General features: G+C 31.9%; 2 protein-coding genes across 3 annotated transcripts; one reads left to right on the top strand and one right to left on the bottom strand.

The window, feature by feature from the left end:
- The first annotated feature begins 11103 nt into the window (after positions 1-11103).
- Positions 11104-13162, top strand: LOC120083768 (probable pyruvate, phosphate dikinase regulatory protein, chloroplastic). Its single transcript, XM_039039628.1, has 3 exons — positions 11104-11711; positions 11935-12574; positions 12670-13162. Exons 1-3 carry the CDS (start codon positions 11247-11249, stop codon positions 12771-12773), a joined length of 1209 nt encoding a protein of 402 aa, XP_038895556.1. The 5' UTR covers positions 11104-11246; the 3' UTR covers positions 12774-13162.
- Positions 13163-13178: 16 nt separating this feature from the next.
- Positions 13179-15956, bottom strand: LOC120083769. Of its 2 annotated transcripts, XM_039039630.1 has the most exons (6): positions 15761-15956; positions 15301-15413; positions 15027-15206; positions 14841-14940; positions 14021-14252; positions 13179-13932 (listed from the first exon to the last, which is right to left on the bottom strand). In XM_039039630.1, the coding sequence occupies exons 2-6, from the start codon at positions 15316-15318 to the stop codon at positions 13851-13853; spliced, it is 612 nt and encodes a 203-aa protein (XP_038895558.1). In that variant the 5' UTR covers positions 15319-15413; positions 15761-15956; the 3' UTR covers positions 13179-13850. The 2 variants fall into 2 exon arrangements, with proteins under 2 accessions (XP_038895558.1, XP_038895557.1); XM_039039629.1 differs by lacking the exon at positions 15761-15956 and having other exon boundaries at positions 15301-15742.
- Positions 15957-21403: the final 5447 nt, after the last annotated feature.

Below are 21403 nucleotides of genomic sequence, written 5' to 3'. Positions count from 1 at the left end.
CATGGAATTACATCCCAACTCATAGCCCCTAGTATACCTCAACAAAATGGTGTCTCGGAAATGAGAAACATAACCCTCTTAGACATGGTTCAGTCGATGATGAGCTATGCTCAACTTTCTAACTTGTTTTTGAGATATGTAGTAGAGACAACATTCCTTCAAAGAGTATTTCTGAAACACCTTTTGAGTTATGGAGAGGTCGTAAAGGTAGTTTATGCCACTTCAGAATTTGGAGATGTCCAGCCCATGTGCTAATGACAAACCCTAAAAAGTTGGAACCTCGTTCAAAAGCATGCCTATTTGCAGGTTACCTCAAGGAAACAAGAGGTGAATATTTCTTTGATCTAAATGAGAATAAAGTATTTGTGTCGACAAACGCTACCTTCTTGGAAGAAGACCATATGAGGGATCACAAGCCACGAAGTAAAATTGTTTTAAATGAAATTTCTAATGAATCTACTGATACTTCAACAAGGGTTGTTGAAGAAGCTAATACATCAATAAGAGTTGTTGATATCGGTTAATCTAGTCATCCATCTCAAAAGTTGAGATTGCCTCGACGTAGTGGGAGGGTTATGAACCCACCTGTACACTACATAGGTTTAACAAAAGCCCAAGACATCATAGTTGATGATGAGGTTGAGGATCCATTATCTTATAAACAAGCAATGGAAGATATTGACAGGGTTGAATGAATTAAAGCCATGAATCAAGAAATGGAGTCCATATACTTCAATTCTGTCTGGGAGCTTGTAGATTAACCTGATGCAGTAAAACCTATAGGTTGTAAGTAGATCTGCAAGAGAAAAAGAGGTGTAGATGGAAAGGTACAAACCTTTAAAGTTAGACTTGTGGTAAAGGGTTATACCCAAGTTGAGGGAGTGGAGTATGAAGAAACTTTCTCACTTGTTGTCATGTTAAAATCTCAGAATTCTCATGTCCATAGCCACATATATGACTACGAAATATGAAAAATGGACATCAAGACTGCCTTTTTTAATCGCAATCTTAAAGAGACCATCTACATAAATCAATCAGAGGGATTCATTGAACAAGATCAAGCGCAAAAGATTTGCAAGCTTAATCAGTCCATTTATGGACTGAGATAAGCATCTCGATCTTGGAATATAAAATTTGATGCTGCAATCAAATCTTATGGCTTTGATCAGAAAGTTGATGAGCCTTGTGTTTATAAGAAAATCATCAATAGCTTAGTAACTTTCCTTGTGCTGTATATGGATGATATCCTACTGATGGGGAATGACGTAGGTTTTTTTACTGATGTAAAGAAATGGTTGGCCACCCAATTCCAAATGAAAAATTGGGGAGAGGTGCAATTTGTTCTAGAGATCCAGATTATCAGGGATCGTAAGAATAAAAGGTTCACCTTGTCTCAGACATCGTATATTGATAAGATACTTGTCAGATATTCGATACACAATTCCAATAAGGGTTTATTACCTTTCAGGCATGAAATTGTATTGTCTAAGGAACAGTGTCCTAAGACTCCTTAAGAGGTTCAGGAAATGAGACGAATTCTCTATACATCGATTATTGGTAGCCTTATGTATGCAATGTTATGTACTAGACCTGACATTTGCTATGCAGTAGGGATTGTCAGTCGATATCAATCCAATCCAGGATTAGATCACTGGACAACGGTCAAAACAATCCTCAAATATCTTCGGAGAACGAGGGACTATATGCATGTGTATGGAGATAAGGATTTAATCCTTACAGGATACACGAACTCTGATTTCCAGACTAATCGGGATTCTCGAAAATCCAAATTAGGGTCGGTGTTTACTTTGAAAGGAGAAGCTATAGTTTGGCAAAGCATTAAGCAAGGATGTATCGAAGACTCCACTATGGAATCCGAATACGTAGCTGCTTGTGAAGCTGCTAAAGAGGCTATTTAGCTTAAGAATTTTCTTACTGATTTGGAAGTTGTTCCAAATATGTCTTTGCCCATCACACTTTATTGTGATAATAGTGGTGCTGTGCAAAATTCTAAGGAACCTAGGAATCGTCGAAGACACACATTGAATGAAAATATTACTTGATTTGAGAGATTGTGCATCGAGGTGACGTGACTGTCATGAAGATTGCTTCGAAGCACAATGATGCTTGATTTTATGAAATGGAAATGTGGGTGATATGCGTTGATGAAATTGCGTTGTGCACTCAAGTTTCCCCAGCAGAATCCAAGTGTAAATTCCTCTGAGTTTCCTGGTAAGTCCAGGGTCAAACACAGGGAATTATGAAAACAAATTACGTTGGTAATTTTTATGAAAACCTTGCAGTATCCGAGTAAATAAATTGTTGGTTTGTTGTTGATTGCGTTAATGAGAAAATAAACAAATGCGGCGGATTTGAGAAAAGGCAGTTGTGTGATAGATGCAATGAATATGCGATGAACAGGTTGAGAAAATCTTTAGCTAGCGTTACTTGGGAATGCGTCAGACTATGCAATCATGTTACAACCATACACAGTAAGTCATTTCCCAATGTAAATGTGATGCTCCTAAGTCTAGGACGCATGTGTTGAATGCAAAAGTGTCCATAGAGCTTATTCTTAAGTCTCTACTCTTGTCCTATGTGATGATGCAAAATGCATGAAAGCAAGGTGACCGCATACAATCATATCCTATCTCTAGGATGCATGCGATGCATTAATAACAAATAGCGCTCATTTCTAAGCGCCTATCTCTTGTATTATGTGTTCTAATCTGACTCTCCCGAGCCTAGATTCTAACTTGACCTTCCCAAGTCTAGATCCTATCCTTAGACTACCCTCCCGAGTATCTCTAATGGATGAATGAAGCATACATAATACAAGATAATCGCAAAGAATGAAGATTCCCTAGTTGTGCTAGCTAAATGCTTCTCAACCCATTCAACTGATTTAGCTACTCATGCGTGAATAATAGAGAGTGAACAGATATAGAGAAGAAAATTCCATTTTTATAAATGAGTTGAGTACAAAATGACAATGAAAGTTAAAGGTAGAGAGCCTGGTAGCAATTTCTTGCTGACCGAGGCTTTTAGACTGAAATCTCTATTCTGTTCTAAAGATGTTCTCGCTTTCACAGGCGTAGGCCCTCTCTTTGTCCTTGAAACTTTCGACGCTCTCCCAATATTACCGGAATGATCTACCAGCACAACTTCCTCCCTCGCATCCGCCTTAAAATGAAAGAAAACTATGAACAAAAGCGTGCAAACTGAAGTATGAAATCTCTAACTGCTGAACCCCTTCTCTAAAGATTTCCCTTGGTATTTATAGAGCATCCATGGTAAAAGGCGACTTCTCTCTCATGGTTGTACAGATGGGACGGCTTTAATTCCTAACTGATGCACCGAATAGTTTTCACCGAAAAGCTGAATGTACTTTGTGACCGTTATCGGCTGTCAACTTAATTCGGATTCGACTGTCATCAGCTTTCTGTCCCATTGCGCTTAATTAGCCTTTCACCCAAATGTGCCCACCATGTTGCGCTGACCAAGTTGCGATGATCCTTCTCGGGTGAATGTTTGTGAACACAATCATCGCAAAGCCTTGCGGTGAAATTGCGCTCGACCAGTGATTTCCTATGATCGCAATTCTTGCATTGCGTTAACTCATATTCTGCACAAAAATACAAAAATCAACTATTCTAATGCAATGAATGCATGCGACCGCAATTTTATGAAATCGATGCTTAATGGACGTAAATTAACATAATTTATCAACGTAATCCAACATTGTTTAAGAACTTAGCACTATGATAACGTGCATTTCTGCTCATTATCACACAACATTGATGATCTGTTTACAAAGGCTCTCACGGCTAAAGTGTTCAAGGGTCATCTAGAAACTTTGGGTCAACGAGATATGCGGCATATTGTTTAAGGCAAGTGGGAGATGATACTGGGTATAGTGTATGCGCTAGTTTATTGTATGTTGTACCTTTTTTTTATTGTATATTAGGCTCTCTTAGCTTTAGGACAAGTGGGAAATTGTTGGGATTGGTGTCCTAAATCTCTTGTATTCTCGTAGTTTGTAAACATTGTATAAACAAATTGTTATTAATAAAATAATTGTTATTTTATGCACATACACTCAATCCAATAAACTAAGATCCTTGGTTATTTTATGTAATTTAAACAAGTATGTAGAGATATAACCTAGACGATCTGTAGTAGATGGATAAGGTTGGGTACCTTATCCTTGTGACATATGGATACGACCTGCTTTGTAGATGTTACAAGTGTTGTAAAGTACTACAAATGACCTAATTCTGATCATTCGTGTGGAGACATGTGAGCGGAGGTGTCCTATACAAAGAGTTTGTATAAGACCGGACCACGAAATGGTTAGTCTCATTATATAACATCGTTAATAATAGAGAATTACATTTCACTAAGATGACCATAGGTGATATGACCTGAATCCTGAGTGAGTTGTGAACTCCTACTCATAAAAGTGGTCCTTTGATTTATATGGGTGAGAGTGGCCAGATTACCAACTCAATAGACCTACCATTTTGGTGATTCGTCTGATTAGGGAGCTCGGAATACAACTACACAAGACAGAATTCACTCCTTTCTTGATGTCAAGGTAAGTAGATAAATTGCTCCTTTAAGGGCTAATTTCGGGACTTGAACAATGTGGCCACACCCTCTCTTGGCCCAAGAAGGACTTATTCATAGTTGGATTATGACTTATTGTTCATTAAAGGAATCAGTGGTACTTAAGGAGTTAGATGTAACTACAAGGGCAAAATGGTAATTTTGGCCCAACTATACTTACGAGCAATTTGTGAAGAGTCATTGCATTGTTGATTGCTAATATCTAATGGACACAGAAATATATGTGTAGCATGAAGAGTGCAGTTTAGTCTTTAGTGGAGTGACCGATAGTTAATGAAAGTTGGGTAATTTAATTAAAGAGTTTGATTAATTATACAAGCACCATTGGAGCTTCAATCTACGGGTCTATAAAGTCCCTTCTGTAGCTCAATAGGGATTTAATTGAGAATTAATTTTGGATTAATTTGAAGTGTTCAAATTAATTGAGGGAATTAATTATATATGATATAATTAATTAAATTAGTTATATATGCGATATAATTAATATAATGTATTTGATATATCATAGTATAGAGTATTTTGAGAGAATTTGAATATGATTCAAATACTAATTATATGAAGATTCCTATAACTAAATTTAATATAAATATGATTTATATTAAAACCCATAATTAGTTGAGAGGAAATAAATTTTGAATATGATTCAAATATTAATTATATGGATGAGATTCATATAATTGATTTTAGTATAAATGTGATTTATATTAAATGTCATGCATTGTTTAGAGAAAATAAAACTATAGGTTATATTATATTAGATAAATATAAAAAGTATAGGTTGCGTGTTATATTTGATATAACATATAGTGTGTATATATATAATAAGGTAGTTATTATATATATATGTATGATTATTATTATTATTATTATTATTATTATTATTATTATTTTAATTAAAGGGAGGGATTTACAACTCCCTCCCCTAATATCTCTAAACAAAAAACGTGCAGTATGTGGTTGGGGGAATTATTCAGTCGTTTTCTTCCACCAATTGTGAATCTGAAAATTCTCTCTGTAATTCTCTCTTAAGAAAATTTTACCCTTTGAAGAAAATTTTATAGAGAAGAAAATCTTCTTCTTTTCCTTTCATCCTCTTCTTCCCTCTTCTAAATATTGGGCAGATCCCACAACTCCTGTTATATTCTCAACCCTTGAAAATACAGAAGGTTCCAGTTGGAGTGGTGTCCTGATCAGAGAAGAGATCAAGGTCCGTTTGAGTGAAACGTGAAGAAATTGACTTCAAGGGTATGTAATATTTCTTCCTTTTTTTTCTCCTCCATAAAGTGCATACTGTAAAATGTAGATTTATTCATGCATAATCTTCTCTCTCTGTGTCATTTGTAATTTGGAATTCTATAAAACTAAAATTGGGATCGATCCCCGCTTCCACTGCGAAACCGTCACTGGTTTCCCTTCAGTATGTGTTATATCCTAGTTTTCATCCTCTGATTGTTCTATAAAATTAAAATTGGGATATAATCTTTTTGCTGCGAGTAGTCACGTACTCCTTTCAATTGGCATCAGAGCGCTCGTTTTGTCCCAATTCTATTTTGTCCAGAATTTAATTCAAAGTTAATGGTGGGATTTTAATGTATCTACATTTATATTTGAAGAATGTGGGGAATTGCAATTTTGGATATTTTGGAATTGGTCTGTCCAAAATGTAATTCAAAGTTAATGGTGGGATTTTAATTTGCTATTGAGTCTGTAATTCTTAAAGTTCGGGTCATTCATGGAAGTTTCTGGTGAAGATTTGGAGTTTTCAGAGCCAAAATGGAGGAGAACGAAGCAAAAATGCACGGTACAAAAGGCATTCTTTATAACAGCGTCGCAACACTGCACCTTAGCGCTACGATGCACTCACATGAGGTGAACAGAACAAATTTCCATAGCATCGAGATGCTAGGATACAACGTCGCGACGCTCCGAGGCGTGTTGACGTGAAGTAGATCTGTTTGGCGAGCGGTTTTCAGTCCAAGCGATTTGAACTAGCGGTTCGACTCCTTTAGCGTTTCAGCAACAGTTTTTGTAATAATTAGCTTTTATTTTTTTATTAATTAAATTAATATAATAGTTATATTAATTTAATTAATGGTTAGAAGGCCAATCCCAATCCAAATATTGTCGTTTAATTATGCATTGGATGTATGGTCAAATTTTTTTTTTATATCATAATGTCTGTCATATAGTCAAAATCCCACCATAGGAAATGCATTAATTCATACATCATTTTAATATAATTGTTATATTATAAGCTTGAATGAATTTTATTGAACATGTTCATGCATCATATAATATAATAGTTGTAATATTTGTTTACATGCATAAATACTATATTCATGTATCATTTATAATATAAATTTTATAATATATAGTTTTTTATGTATGGATATACGTTATTATTTTTTTATTACTTTAGTATAGAACTATTATGTATGGTACGTAATGAAAAATGGATTGCATGTTGCTTGATACCACTTTAGGTTAATTATAAATGTTATAATTTTTCAAAGTACGTCATTAGATGCAATCTTAGATTTTAATTTGTTTCATTTTACTTTATAATAGTTATAAGTTAAATGAAATTAGAAATTAAAATCTATAATAAAGAGTTGCATGCTAATATAGATTTCAAATCATTTTTTAAAATAGTTTAACATTTGATTTACTTTAGACCTATGATCACAAAATTTATAATAAGATTAGAAGTAGGTTTAATCTTTTAATCAATTTAATAGGATTAAATTGGTTTGTCATAAAAGAATAAATTTGTAACAAATGTATCTATAAGAGACCTTTGTCTAAGGATAATTTTGTCTAAGCTGGGGTATTTAAGCTGACAGAAACGGAACACCCCTATCTGGGAATTGACTTGGAAGATGAATAAATAGATTTGTTACAAGCATGCAATGGTTAATTAAAGTTTGTTAAAGTGTTTAATAAACAATAATCAACATTATTTAACTATCCAAAGTAAATGTACATTCTGCAAAGTTAAAGAACACTTAGTAAAAATAATTAGCCGTATTTTTCTAAGTTAATTAACCCTAGGTAAAACACTCAGTGGGATGAAATTGGGGTATATGATAGTTCATTTTTTCATCACATTTCTCCCTAAAAGTTCACACCGTAAGGCCTATTTACATGACTTTTTACTCAAACTCCAGAAATGGATAAGATTGGTTTAATTTTGGTCCCAATCGATTTTTTCCTACGGTTGGCTCATTGGGGTGGAGCTTCAAAACTTAAAATGAAGGGTTACACTTACAAGAAAATTTAAGTAAGTTAACAATTTCTGCACCAAATAATGATGACTAATAGTTATAGGAACAAGAGTTGTTCTGGTGTAATTATTGGTTGAGATAGGTTCTAATTCAGAGGAGGGATAAATTGACTCTGTCTCTTATACACATCTAGATGTGTATAAGAGACAGATATATATATATATATTAATGAAGTGGTTAGTTTTATTTAATTTAAAATTTTGAATTTCAAAATTAAATTGAAATTAATGAGAGAGAGTTATTTGATAACTCCCCCTCTTTCCCCCTTTTATCTCTCAAATTAATAACGTGAAATTGTTTTTTCGTTTTATAGAGACAAAAAAGTTATTATGCGTTGAACTTCATCTTCCTCCATTAAATTTCTCCATGAACTCTCAGAAAACAAATTGCTCTCAAAATTAAAAGCTCTCCCCTTCCAAAATTAATCTCCTAAAGCCCACACCTCTCAGTAATTCTCTACCTTGAGAATAACGGGGAAGAACTCGTGGTAGTGTCTGGGATTTGAAGTCCTGTTGTTGTTTTTTTTTCTTTGGGCGTTCATGAGTTCGAGGGAAGAGTTTAAATCGTTCGTGTTCGTGCAATGACTTGGAGGGGAATTGTGAAGAACTTGGTTCTCAAGGGTAAGTGATACTTTAATCCCTTCTTCCTTTCAATATTTTGTACAAAGTATGTTGTATGTGTTATATCCTAGTTTTCATCCTCTGATTATTCTGTAAAATTAAAATTAGGACACGATTTTTTTGCTGTGAGTAGTCACATACTTCTTTTTATAACACCGTTGACAGAAGAGATTTACATTTCACAAGATGACTATAAGTAACTTGACCTCAATCCTGAGTGAGTTATGAACTTCTGGTTATGAGGGTAGTCCTTTGATTTGTATGAGTAAGAGTAGCCTATGTCACTGACTCAATATGCCTACCATTTTTGGGATTTATCTTAATAGGGAGCTGGGAACATAGCTACAGAAGATGGAGTTCACTCATTGCCTTGTTTAGGGTAAGTAGATGAATTGCTCCCTTAAGTGTTGACTTCAAGTCTTGAACAATGGAGTCCTCTTTCTCATTGGCCTTATAGAACCATAAACAGGTTGTTCATTAGAGAAACAGGGAGACTTAAGAAGCAAGAGATAATTACAGGATTAAAACGGTAATTTGACCCAACTGCAATTACGAGCAATTCGTGAAGGATTGACTTACTAGAATGGTTATATCCATGGACATAGAAATATTCTACAATGCGAATAGTGCAGCTGTGGGTCTTTAGTGGAGTGATCTATAGTTAATGAATGTTGATTAATTTAATTAAAGAGTTTAATTAATTTAATTCCATATCATTGGAGCTTCTAATCAATAGGTTCATTAGGTTCCCTTGTTAGCTCATTAAAGGTAAACAAGGATCAATTAGTTTTGGAACAATTTGAATTGTTTAAATTGGATAAGGGAATTGTATAAGATATCATTAATATAATGTATATGGATACATATAAAATAAAATGTTAATTTTGAATGAGATTCAAAATTAAACTATATAATATATATACGTATATATGTGTACCTATACATATATATATGTACGTATGTATACATGTATATAAAATATAGGTTATGAGAGAGATATACATTCTAATATGATTTAAATGCATGGTTAATTAAATATATGATATAATGAATTATTTATTAATTTAATTACATATTAGCTATAATTTGATATAATAATTAAATTAAATAAAGGGGCCTTTTTAAATATAAAAAATGATTTAAAAATATTTACATTTTATAGCAAAAAGTGTCAAAAGTACAAAGCACTTTTGTAACTTTTGGTTATAAAATATAAATATTTTTGAAAATTTTCTATTTATAAGAATATTTCTTAAATATTTTATATTTAATTTTAATTAATTAATTAATAATGGGTTGATTGATTATTTAATTATATTATATATATTAAATATGATTTAATATATTAACTAATTAAATAACTCTCAAATGGAAGTTACATTTTAGAATGAGGAGGGGTTATTGGAACCCTCCATCTCCTCCTCTCTCTTTCTCTTAAATTATGAGATAAGTTGTTTTGAAAAATGATGATATGGATCATCTCTAATTCTCTCAAGAAGAAAAGAAGAAAAATCTCTTTGATTTTTATTCCCTCTTTCCAAAAAGATTTAAAGATCTTGGATCTCAAATCCAGATTTTGGCTTGAGAATAGCAAGGTAGTCAAGTGGTTGTATCAATTCCATTTATAGTGTTGGTATTCATTTGAAATTTGTGGTGTTCGTGGGAATTCGTTGAGAGAAGAAACTATTTGAAGAAAATCTTTAAGGGTAAGTTTCTCATCTTTTTGTGTTAATTTTAGGCATGTTTTGATGTATGCCTTCTTTGTTATTTTGTAAATTTGAAACAAATTCAATGGCACCAGTGTTTTATATGCTTCTGCACAAGATTTCGATCCCTTTAATGACCATTTTTCGGCCCTGTCCTCACCTTGTTAGCCTTTTTTTCTTATATTTATTATAATAATTTCTTGTTATGTTATTATTATGATATAAATATTATACTTAAATTTCAAGTTTTATTGTTTAATGGTCAAGATAATGAATATGGTTTGAATTAGTGTAAAAAAAAATGAATATCTTTGAATTGAATATATATACATACACATATATATAATGAATAATTTGATAGGTAGTTATTTTTTCTACTAGAAAATTCGACTAATTCATTTTTAAATTCAAATTATTCATGTACAACGAACCATATAAAAAAATTAGGAAGAAATTAAGATTTTTTTTTTTTTTTTTTTTTTGAAAACCAAATGGGAAAGAGGGATTTTGAAAAATAGAAAAATAAGAAAAACTATTTACACAAAATAGCAAAATTTTAATATTCTTTTATAGAGGCTCATAGAAGTCTATTAAGGTCTATTATTATTATTATTATTTTGCTATTTCTGTAAATAGTTTGACATTTTTTTTATACATATAAATTTTCGTATGGAAAATGTCCACCATTACTGCATTATTACATAAAGATGGGGGAATGAAATAGAAATAGGATATGAAGCTATCTCCAATCCTGCTTTCGCTTTGCCTCGTGGACATTTATGATTCTCATCTCAAGGTTCAAACTTAGTATGGTTGTGTCATGGAAATTTGTTGTCGTTGGGTCATCTCAAAAAGTTGAAAAAGTAGTTTTTGTTTAAAAGATGGGAAGATATTTATAGGATGAGGAAAGAAAAGATGGGAAGATATTTAGAAATGATGAGCTGATAAACGGTTTCCATATTGTGAAGAACATTTAGAAAAAGTAACGACTTTCCCCATTACTTACAATGGCTTCTTCCACCTTCAGCTGGTCTAACATCCCTCACACACATAGATACCAAAATCCCAAACCTAGAATCCAACCTCCCTTCTCAAATTCTCTCATCAACAACCAATCATCCTCCGAGCCCGGTCCACAGGTCCGCAAACCCAAGGGCAGCCCCCAATTGAATCGCTGGTCTAGGGCTCGCGCTTTGCGATCGGGGCACAAATTGGAGCGCCACAGCAATCGGGCTGCTCAGGCCGTCGAGCTGCGATCTCCCGATTCCCCCACTGACAGAGCCCCCCGGGAGCCTGCCTTTAAAGGACGAGATGGTGACGATGATGTGGAGAGAACAGTTGGGAAGTCTATTTACATGGTGTCTGATGGCACTGGATGGACGGTGGAGCACTCCGTCACCGCCGCCTTGGGTCAATTCACTCATTGTTTAGTCGACCGTGTTTGCCCTGTTAGCACCCATTTGTTTTCTGGGGTAATTCTCGATTTCTTTATAACAATTTCTTTGTCTCTTTTTTATTGATCTTTCTTTTTGAATTGGGATATTTTCTGTTTTTGTAGAGAGTTACTGTTTCTTGTGTGTTCTGCAATGGGACATTGTAACTTTTCCCAATTCATATATGACTAGTAATTAGGATTTTGTAGGAAGTTGATAGGATATGAGATGAAGTCTTTTGAATTTGTGTTACATATGGCAGATTGATGATGTAGAGCGATTACGGGAGATAGTAAAACAAGCAGCCAAAGAGGGTGCTATGCTTGTTTATACCTTAGCCGATCCGTTCATGGCTGAATCTGCGAAACAAGCTTGCAAATTGTGGGGCATTCAATCTAATGACATATTGGGGCCATTAACAGAAGTTGTTGCATCTCATCTAGGTGTCTCACCATCCGGTCTTCCTCGTGGGGCTTTCGGCAATAATATCCCACTGACTGATGAGTACTTCCGTCGGATAGAAGCTATTGAGTTCACAATCAAACAAGACGATGGTGCATTGCCTCAAAACTTGAACAAAGCTGACATTGTTCTTGCTGGTGTATCGCGAACAGGGAAGACACCTTTGTCGATTTATCTTGCACAAAAGGGTTATAAAGTGGCTAATGTGCCAATCGTAATGGGGATCAAACTCCCGAAGAACCTGTTCGAAGCAGACCCTGAAAAGGTGTTTGGTCTGACTATAAATCCAATTGTTTTGCAAACAATAAGAAGAGCAAGAGCCAAGAGTTTGGGATTTAGTGAAGAAATGAGAAGTACCTATTCAGAAATGGATTTTGTTAGAGAGGAGCTGGATTTTGCTGGGAAGATATTTTCTCAAAACCCCACATGGCCTGTGATAGGTAGATATTCAGTTGATCAAAATACAGAACGTTCTGCCATTTATTGTTGCTGCATATAGATTATTGAGTTTAGTTTTTATCTGTTTGGCTTGCAGAGGTAACAGGGAAGGCCATAGAAGAAACTGCTGCCGTCATATTGAGGCTTTACCATGATAGAAAACACAAGTGTTCAATGCCAAGAATATCAAAGCGCTACTAGAGACTAGGGCAAAATACAGGTGTTTGAAATTTACTTATAGTAAACCGTAGCTGATGATCATAATCCAGTTCGTAAATAAGGGCAAACCTACACTTTGTACAGTTACTACTTGTAATTGGTCTTAACAATTGAAAGTAAAAGTTCCTATACTCGTTCTGTGGGCTCTGTGGGCGCTGAAGGACTAGGCTAGTTGTTTACTTGACGAGCATATGAGAAAGTTTCAGTTTTGGATGCTATCATGATCTATTTTTACCTTTATAGTTCCTGTAAGAAGCCTCAGCACAGAGAACTTGCATTTCATTTTTATTTTGCGGCAGTGTTTAGCCAATTGTTTTCATGACTATAAAACTTTAATACCTTTAGTGAATGTATTTTATTCTTTCCACAAACATGGTCTGAGATGACTTTCCATTTTCAAACTTCATCCTCCTACTTTACTTGAAATAGTAATCACATTACAGAGCAAAACCACATCCTGAAATAGGAACAATACAAAAACACTGTTGGAAAATCTTCAAGTGCGCATGCATTGAGTACAGCCAAATACACTTTCTGTTTGTAGGACTGTAGCCCACTCTTCTTGCTCACATGGAAGCCACAGAATGCAAAGGAATGACTTTATAAACAAGGAATATTGGAAGAAAAAAGGAGATTGTAAAAGTATTTGAAGAGTGACCAGATCAATCACCACTCAACCACTCTCCACTAATCTAGCAGGTGGAGAGAAATCCTTAACACAGCTTCAAATCAAAAGCAAAACCACGTTTCTGATCTGAGTTCTTTCATCTGTCAATTTTGGTAATTAACAGAAGAAAACAAAAAGAAAAGGGAAGATTCCATTCCTTTGTCACATTCTAGTGTGTCACTTTCTTCTTCTTTTTCTAAACTAATGTAAACGTGCCGCATCCGAGTGCCAGAGGCCATGAGAAAACCTGTGGTACCCCTCTTTCGTTTAATCTGCTCTTTTGTCTTTCTCATCATTCTCTCTCTCTTTGTACAAACACATCTCAAATCATCTTCAACTCTGTGTTATGTTGTTATTTCTGGTTCTTGCTTTGCCTACCTTTGTTGTTATAATTAATCAAATCCCCGTTCCTCGGCGTTGGGTTTTCCGATGGCCAAAGTGAAGTATATCAGCATCATACTTCCTATACACGACCTGTAATAAAACAAACACCATTTAGAGCCTGAAAATAAGAAAGAAAAATGCATTTTTTAAGAGGTAAATTACTAATTTGTGAACTTACACAGTGGCAAACAAGAGAAGAACTTTCTTGGGATCCAACATCCACGAAGAGGGAGGCCTTCTGAAACTGTTTCTTCTAAGAATGGCTCTTTCAACCGGAGCCGCCGTGTTGCCGGTGGTTATAGTGATCTGGTGATGAACTTGTGGAACTCCCAAATGGTCTTGTTGAGACCCCACTGCCATTGCCACCGCCGCCCCTGCTGCTTTTTCCGCCATGGTAGCTCCAACTGCAACTGAAAATACCACAATTTTAAATCAAAGGACCCCACAACTTTCTAAATTCAAACTCTGGTTTTCCCCTGTTTTTTCAAATTGAACCATTCAAATTTGACAAGTGGAAATATTCTGAATTGAGTTTTAGATTAGTAAATTTCTCCCAAAATTTCCCGGGAATCTCAACAATATGAGAAAAATTAGCTACACCAACCAACAGGAAATCCCCACCAACGTGTACATTAAATGCAAATATATATATATATATATGTATATATATATATATAAACATAAACATTATTCAAACATATAATTCAGTTCATTAGAATGAATCAGAATCGCCCATCTCACAATACAGGTTGGCTCGAACCCACTACTAGCGCACATCAGGAATTTGTCTGGCCTATTTGTTTTTTAATATTAATTTTACTTCAATGTTTGGTGCTGCCATTCAATTTAATATATAGAATTATTATCAATAAGTTATTCAAAAAAAGACTGACACTAACATTAGACCAAAAACGAGGACAAAGCAAAAGTACTTTTTTCCTTTTTTTTTTTCTTTTAAATTCATGAACTTTTATTTTTATTAAAGACGATGATGGTACCTGTTGGAGATGATGAATCTCTATCCATAGGAGCGGAATTGCTCGCAATCATCTTGTCGCCGCCACGCTGAGACCCTATTCTTGATAAATTTCTCTGCAACTAATTTTTTTGGGAAAAGTAAAAAATTAACAAAAGGGTCATCAAATTTTCCTTTGGAAATTCAAAATTACAAAGAAAGAACTTACTGTAATTCTGGGATTTGTGGTGGGTTCTTTGGTTCCGCCATTGGAGAAGCCATTCATATCGATGACGAAGCTATCGGAATTTGTGGAGTAATGTACACCGTTTGGCTGACTACAAACTGAAATTTTCTGGGAAATTCTCGTTTCTTCCAATTGATTAACTTCCCGGAGAGAAGACGGATTCTAACACAAAATTGAAAGCAAAATTAGAGGAAAGAAACAGAGGAAAATCAATGAAAGAAGAAACAGATCAAAACAAAAGTAAAGAACCACTCACCAATTTGGGAATTTCCATCAATTTCTTGGAAAGGAAAATGAACTGGGAGAGAAAGAAAGAGAATGGTTTTGCAAATTCCGCACCGAATTGGGCAATTGAAGTCGACGACGAAGCTATAAAAGAAACGAATAAAAAAGATGGGTATTTCATATAAGTCAAAAGAACTGCAATTATTTATTTATATATCAACATTAGTTTCTGGGTGCAAACAGACTAACAAATCCCGTGACATACAACAAAATAAAGATACAAAAAAGAGGGAAAAAAAACTAATTATTGGTTGTGAAAATTTTCTTATTAAATTCCTTTTCACTAACCTCAAGAACTCTTGAGACATAGAGAAAAGTTTAAAATTTAGAACCAAAAAAGAAAAGATATATTTCTTTCTTAATCTTCAAAAAAAAAAAAAGGAAAACAGGACACCATCTTCATTGGAAGATCACAGTAAGAACAAACTGACCTGAAACAGAAATTTTTGGTTGTGGGAAAAGCTGAAAATTCTGATACAGTGGAAACAGAGCAAGAAAAATGGCTAAAAAGAAAATCGAAAATTGAAAAAAAGTTCAAAGTGAAAGAGACAAAAAACAAATGGGAAGTATGAATGTGATCATGTGTGAGAAGAAAGAAACTGCCGAATTTGGGATTTCTATCATTTTGTATATATTTATAGGCACAAACAACATTAAATTTGGCTGCTTTTTGTTAATATTGATTAATTAAATTCAAATTCAAATTAAGTTGCCTATTAATTTTGTTTTAGCAGACAAGTATGTTAAATTTAACGATATGATAATGATATGTTTTTAATTTTTAAATGTAGTAAGAAATCACCGTGACATATTGTTTAATGTTAATGTGGGATGGATTTGTTTAATATAAAGAAGAGAGTATGCGCAGATAAGTATTAAAATATAAAATGGTGAGAATGGTGATAGGAAATGGTTGCGTGTTTAATTTAAGGGATAGTGGCTTGCAAATGTGATTGATCGGATCCAATTGTTAGTCATTAATCAAGATCAACCACATATTTGCAAAACTTATCATTATTTAATTCATTTTTGTACCACTATCATGGATATATAATTCAACCAAAATTGAATTTACTCATTTCATTCCTACTATAGTTTGGTTGACGGTCCAGGATTTTATTTTGTGTTTTCAATTTTAATATATTTTGGTTGATAATTCAAATTTTGGTTCTAAAATTATTTTTATATTCTTTTAAAAATAAATATAAAACATTTTAAAATACAATGTCATATTATAAATTCAATTCATTTTTCTTAAATTAAAATGTATATTATGTAATATATTATTAATTAAATGTGACAAGAAAGTAATTAAAGAAGTAAAAACGTGTTGCGTACAGGTGTATACTTGAAGATTAATTTAGAAGAAAAATATTCTTTTTGTGTTCAAAACTTTAGTGTAGAAAAATCCCTAAGGAGGGTATTTTATCCTTTCATGTCACCCGTTTGATAACGAATTTGGTTTTTAATTTTATCTTTTTCAAATTTATGCTTATTTCTTTTTTAATTTTCAATTATAATTTTTGCAATTGTTAAAGAATTATTTGAATTACTAGTTAAATTTTAAAAATAAAACTATTCTTTTAAAAAAAATTTCAAATTTAGGTTTCGTTTTTTAAAACATTAATAAGTGGATAACAAAACATAGAAACTTATTAGTGAAAGTCATACTTATAAGTTTAATTTTCAAAAACAAAAAACAAAAACTAAATTGTTATCAAATGGAGCCTTAGATTTAAGAGTTTTTTTTTGTTCTTTTTTTCCTTGAATTTTTTTATGGGAGTTTTCAAAAATAAAAAAAAAAATAAGGGATTATTTACACAAAATAACAAAATTTTAATATTCTTAAATAGAGGCTAATAAAAGTCTATTAGTGTTTATCAATATTTTTTTTTTGCTATTTCCATAAATAGTTTGATATTTTTTTATATGTAAAAATTTTCATTTTTCTATTCTAGTTAAGTCGACATTTGACAGCAATTTCGTTTTTAATTTTCTATTTTTGAAATTTATGTTAGAGTTCTCTCCGTTTTCTTACCATAAAGGTTTGAATTCTGGGTCAAACCAAAAAAACAAAGACATTTTAATTTTTTTATATATATATTTTTCCCCTCCCTTCCTTGGTTTCTCTATGCTTTTTTATTTTTGCTTTCCTCCTATACTTGGTTTCTCTTTATTTTATCAGTTCTTTCGATTCTTCGTATGTTGTAGCTTGTTTTTTTCCCAAATTTCCTTTTTTAGTTCAATAATTACGAGAATAAAGATCAAACCATAACATTTATGATTATATGACACATTTTTCTATTGCACTATGTTTAAATGGATACTCACTTTGCTAATAATTGCTAATTTCCCTTTACATACCAACTTTCATCATGTAAAACATCAAGAGATTTTCCAGTAAAGTATGATCGATTAATTAGTCCCCAATTACAACGTAACAATCACAATTTTAAGACTAATACAAAATAAGACAAAATAACTCAAGAAAGAGAGATGAATATTAATGAAACTTTTGTTAAAGAAACGGTGCATGCAAATAATGATGATGATGATAACGAAAATAATAAAAGCCAAAAAAGTCAAATAATATTTATATACATAGGATTACAGAGAATTCCCATATAATTTGAAAGCTGTATAATTTGTAATATTTTAGGGTATGGTCATGCAACATTTAAACTACTAGAAGGGGGCATAGCACATGATGATAAAGTAGGAAATCAAGCCGCATGTCATGGAGATTCATTCGCATTTTTCTCTTGGTATTTGCGATTCTACGACGTCGTATCCTCCTAATTTCCTTTACTTTTATTGGATTATATATTATTAAGTAATTTGAACTCTTTAATGAAAGTAATTTGAACTTGGATTCCCCCCTTTCTAAGTTAGAGTTTAATATGACGTTAATCATTGTTATATATGATTTGGATAATGTGAATTAATAAATTGATTTTGGGATTAGGAATCAAGAAAGAAATGATAATACAAGGTTTTGAAGCAATTGTTTTCTATTAATTATACAATTCAACTCTATTATTTGATATTGAAAGCTTAAGCTAACAAAATATATAGATTTTTTTCCCCTTTTATGTGGAAAGACCATTCTTGAAATGAACTCTTATGTCAAATTGAACAAGCAAATGATTTGGTTCCAACTAGTTACAACTCCACCCTGGCCTCCACTTTTATATACCTTTTCTGATTACCAAGCAATTTGAACCTAGAACAAGTACAATGAAAATAAGTTGTACTTCATGTTAATTATAAGTATTTTTAGAAATGTGTTTTGTTGACAAATTTAGAAGTTGGATTGGTTACAATATGTTTGATAATGTCTTATTTATCAATCATACAAGTAGTTCTACATACCAATCAAATATTAAGTAGAATCTCAACTATTATTAACGAATTTATTAATATATTTTACCTTCTAAATTTGGTAGAGAGAATTAAAAATATAATAATCAGACTCAAAGTATTAACAAATATAATATAATGTAAAACAAACTACAAATATGGAAAAATTTAGATGGTCTATTAGTAATAGACCATATTAGAAGTAATGGTCTATCAAATTTAGAAGTAATGGTCTATTACTATTACTAATAGACTATATCACTAGTAGGAGTTTATCAGTGAATCTATTAGTGATAGAAGTTTATTGTTGATAGACCTTACTATATTTGTTGTATTGGAATGCCTTGAATTTGTTTATTAGCGCTTCGTACAACCAAATATGGGGGGTCTCACTAGAGGCGCCGTTTGTATATTCAGAAAATATTCTCTCTAATAATACTATTCTCTCTCTATCCTGTGGATGTAGCTTACACACTGTTAATGAACCACGTATATATGTGTTGATTCTTTTACTTTTTTTTTTGTATTCTTTAATTGCCGATTTCGTAACATACAATTTTATAAAGATATGATTATATAATTGGTTATTATCCTTAAAAATGCTACCCATTGCAATTTGGGATTATCATTTTAAGTATTACGCAATTTGTAATATATTATACTATACATAATTTAATTTAATAAAAAAGAAATTAGTTTATGTCATAAAATTTAAAATATTGATTTTAATATTTTTTCTTTAAAAAATTATATATTTTAAAATTTCGATTTCAAAATTTTGGATACAAAATTAAAAAAAATTAAAACAAATATGCTAAATGGTAGCCGCTCAACTAATCCTCTAGCATGATATACGTATAAACTATAAAGCATAAAATATATACATAAAGATTTTTTTTTTTTGAGTTTTTGTAGCCCATAGTGTAAGAATTTCTTTAAATTAATTTTAAGTCGGGTAAGGAGTTAATAAAACATAAACTTGATGTATACTTTAGTTACGCTTAGTGTTCAGAACTCTACTTTCGATTCTAATTAAATTTTGTGCTCAAAATCTTGTTTGGAAACAAAGATATAAGAAAGTAATATAGAACTTCATCTTAATCATAACTTATACCACTTGAAAAATGAAATTCCACCCAACCGAAAAAAAAGAATGATCTAAACTCAACACAAGTCCGATCATGGTCGGTTCAAAATTGATATCCTTTTGTGTTGTGATACTTAAGATTGAAGCCAAACACAAAAAATACTTTGAGTGAAAGTGAATGCCAAAGGAGATATCCCATCATTAGGTCCATTTGATTAAGTCTTCGTTTTTTGTTTTCTATTTTTATTTTTTTACCTTTTAAGAAATTAACTTGTTTGATAATTGTTCTTATTTTTTATTTTTATTTTCAACTTTTAAAAAATGTTTCTAAGAAAACTAATTTATTCCTATCTCGTTTCAATAACATAGTTAATTGTCTAGAATTCCCTTATCTTCTACTTAATCATGGGTTTGATTTGCGGGTATGGTATTGGTGTTATGATTATTTTTTAATTTTGCTATATATACATATACACACACTAGTTTAACTTTTAATTTTCAATATTTAAGTATAAAAGTATTTTTCATTTTCAATTTTAAAATTTGCAATATACATATTTATATATTATTTAAATTTTAAATTTTTATTTTAGTATATTTGAAACTGATAAATTATGTTCATTATAATATTCATTTAACTTCATTTTAATATTTTACAATCATGACATTTTCATAATAATATAATTGAATTCGATCTGAGTTGATATCATTTACGATAAATAACTCGAGTTAAATAATATTGTAGATAATTTGAGCAATGTTTGAATGATAGAAACAATAATTGTATTATTTTTGTTAATTTTACATTATATTAAATATAAAATAAAGGAAAAAAAATACAAGAAACGAAAAACAGAAAATAGTTACAGGAAATTGAAACGTTATCAAATGGGTCCTTACTTCTAAATACACTTGAAAACATAATTTTTTTTCTTTTTAAAAAAACTACTACCATATAGATTAGTCTATAGAAATAATTGTCAATATATTTACTAATGGAGTCTAAAAGCAAATTATCTATTTTAATTTAATTTTTAGTAAAGTAGAGATAGCATGTCATATGAAGGTAAGGTATATCATATATGGTCTTCATAAATGAGTGGTACTTCTATAGATGATAATCTAGATTTGATTTATAAATGATGTTTAAGAATGATTTAATTAATTTATGGATGTGTGGGGGCAGATAATAAACAAAAATTCCATCTGCTTCTATTATTATTATTATTCCTTTTCCTTTTGCTTTCTTACTCATGGAGTCAACTTTGCAAATATGATAGGCTAAGGTAGAGTTAACTTTATGTATCCTTCTATTATGGCCTCCTCTCTTTTGATGTTTTTTGGGAATAATAAAACTCAAAAAGTTATGTTCCACCAAATATATTGTAGCTTTGTATTTTGTAGTAGTCAGAGGTGACTCATATTTAATCCCTTTTTAAAATACAAATTTCAGTCTGTCACTTGAAAAATTGAGTTCACAACAAAATGTGAAAATAGGGTTATTAAATTGAGTCGTGATGAACCGAATCTCAAATCTTAAAGAATTTAAATTAGCTACAAATAAATAGGTAGTTTTATGGGGGATTTTTAAGTGGTCCAAAAAAATTACAATCTATAGTAAAAAAAA

This window comes from Benincasa hispida, chromosome 8 (assembly GCF_009727055.1).
Source record: "Benincasa hispida cultivar B227 chromosome 8, ASM972705v1, whole genome shotgun sequence".
In the NCBI taxonomy this organism is placed as follows: Eukaryota; Viridiplantae; Streptophyta; class Magnoliopsida; order Cucurbitales; family Cucurbitaceae; genus Benincasa; species Benincasa hispida.
This window is presented reverse-complemented; position numbering and strand designations above follow the sequence as displayed.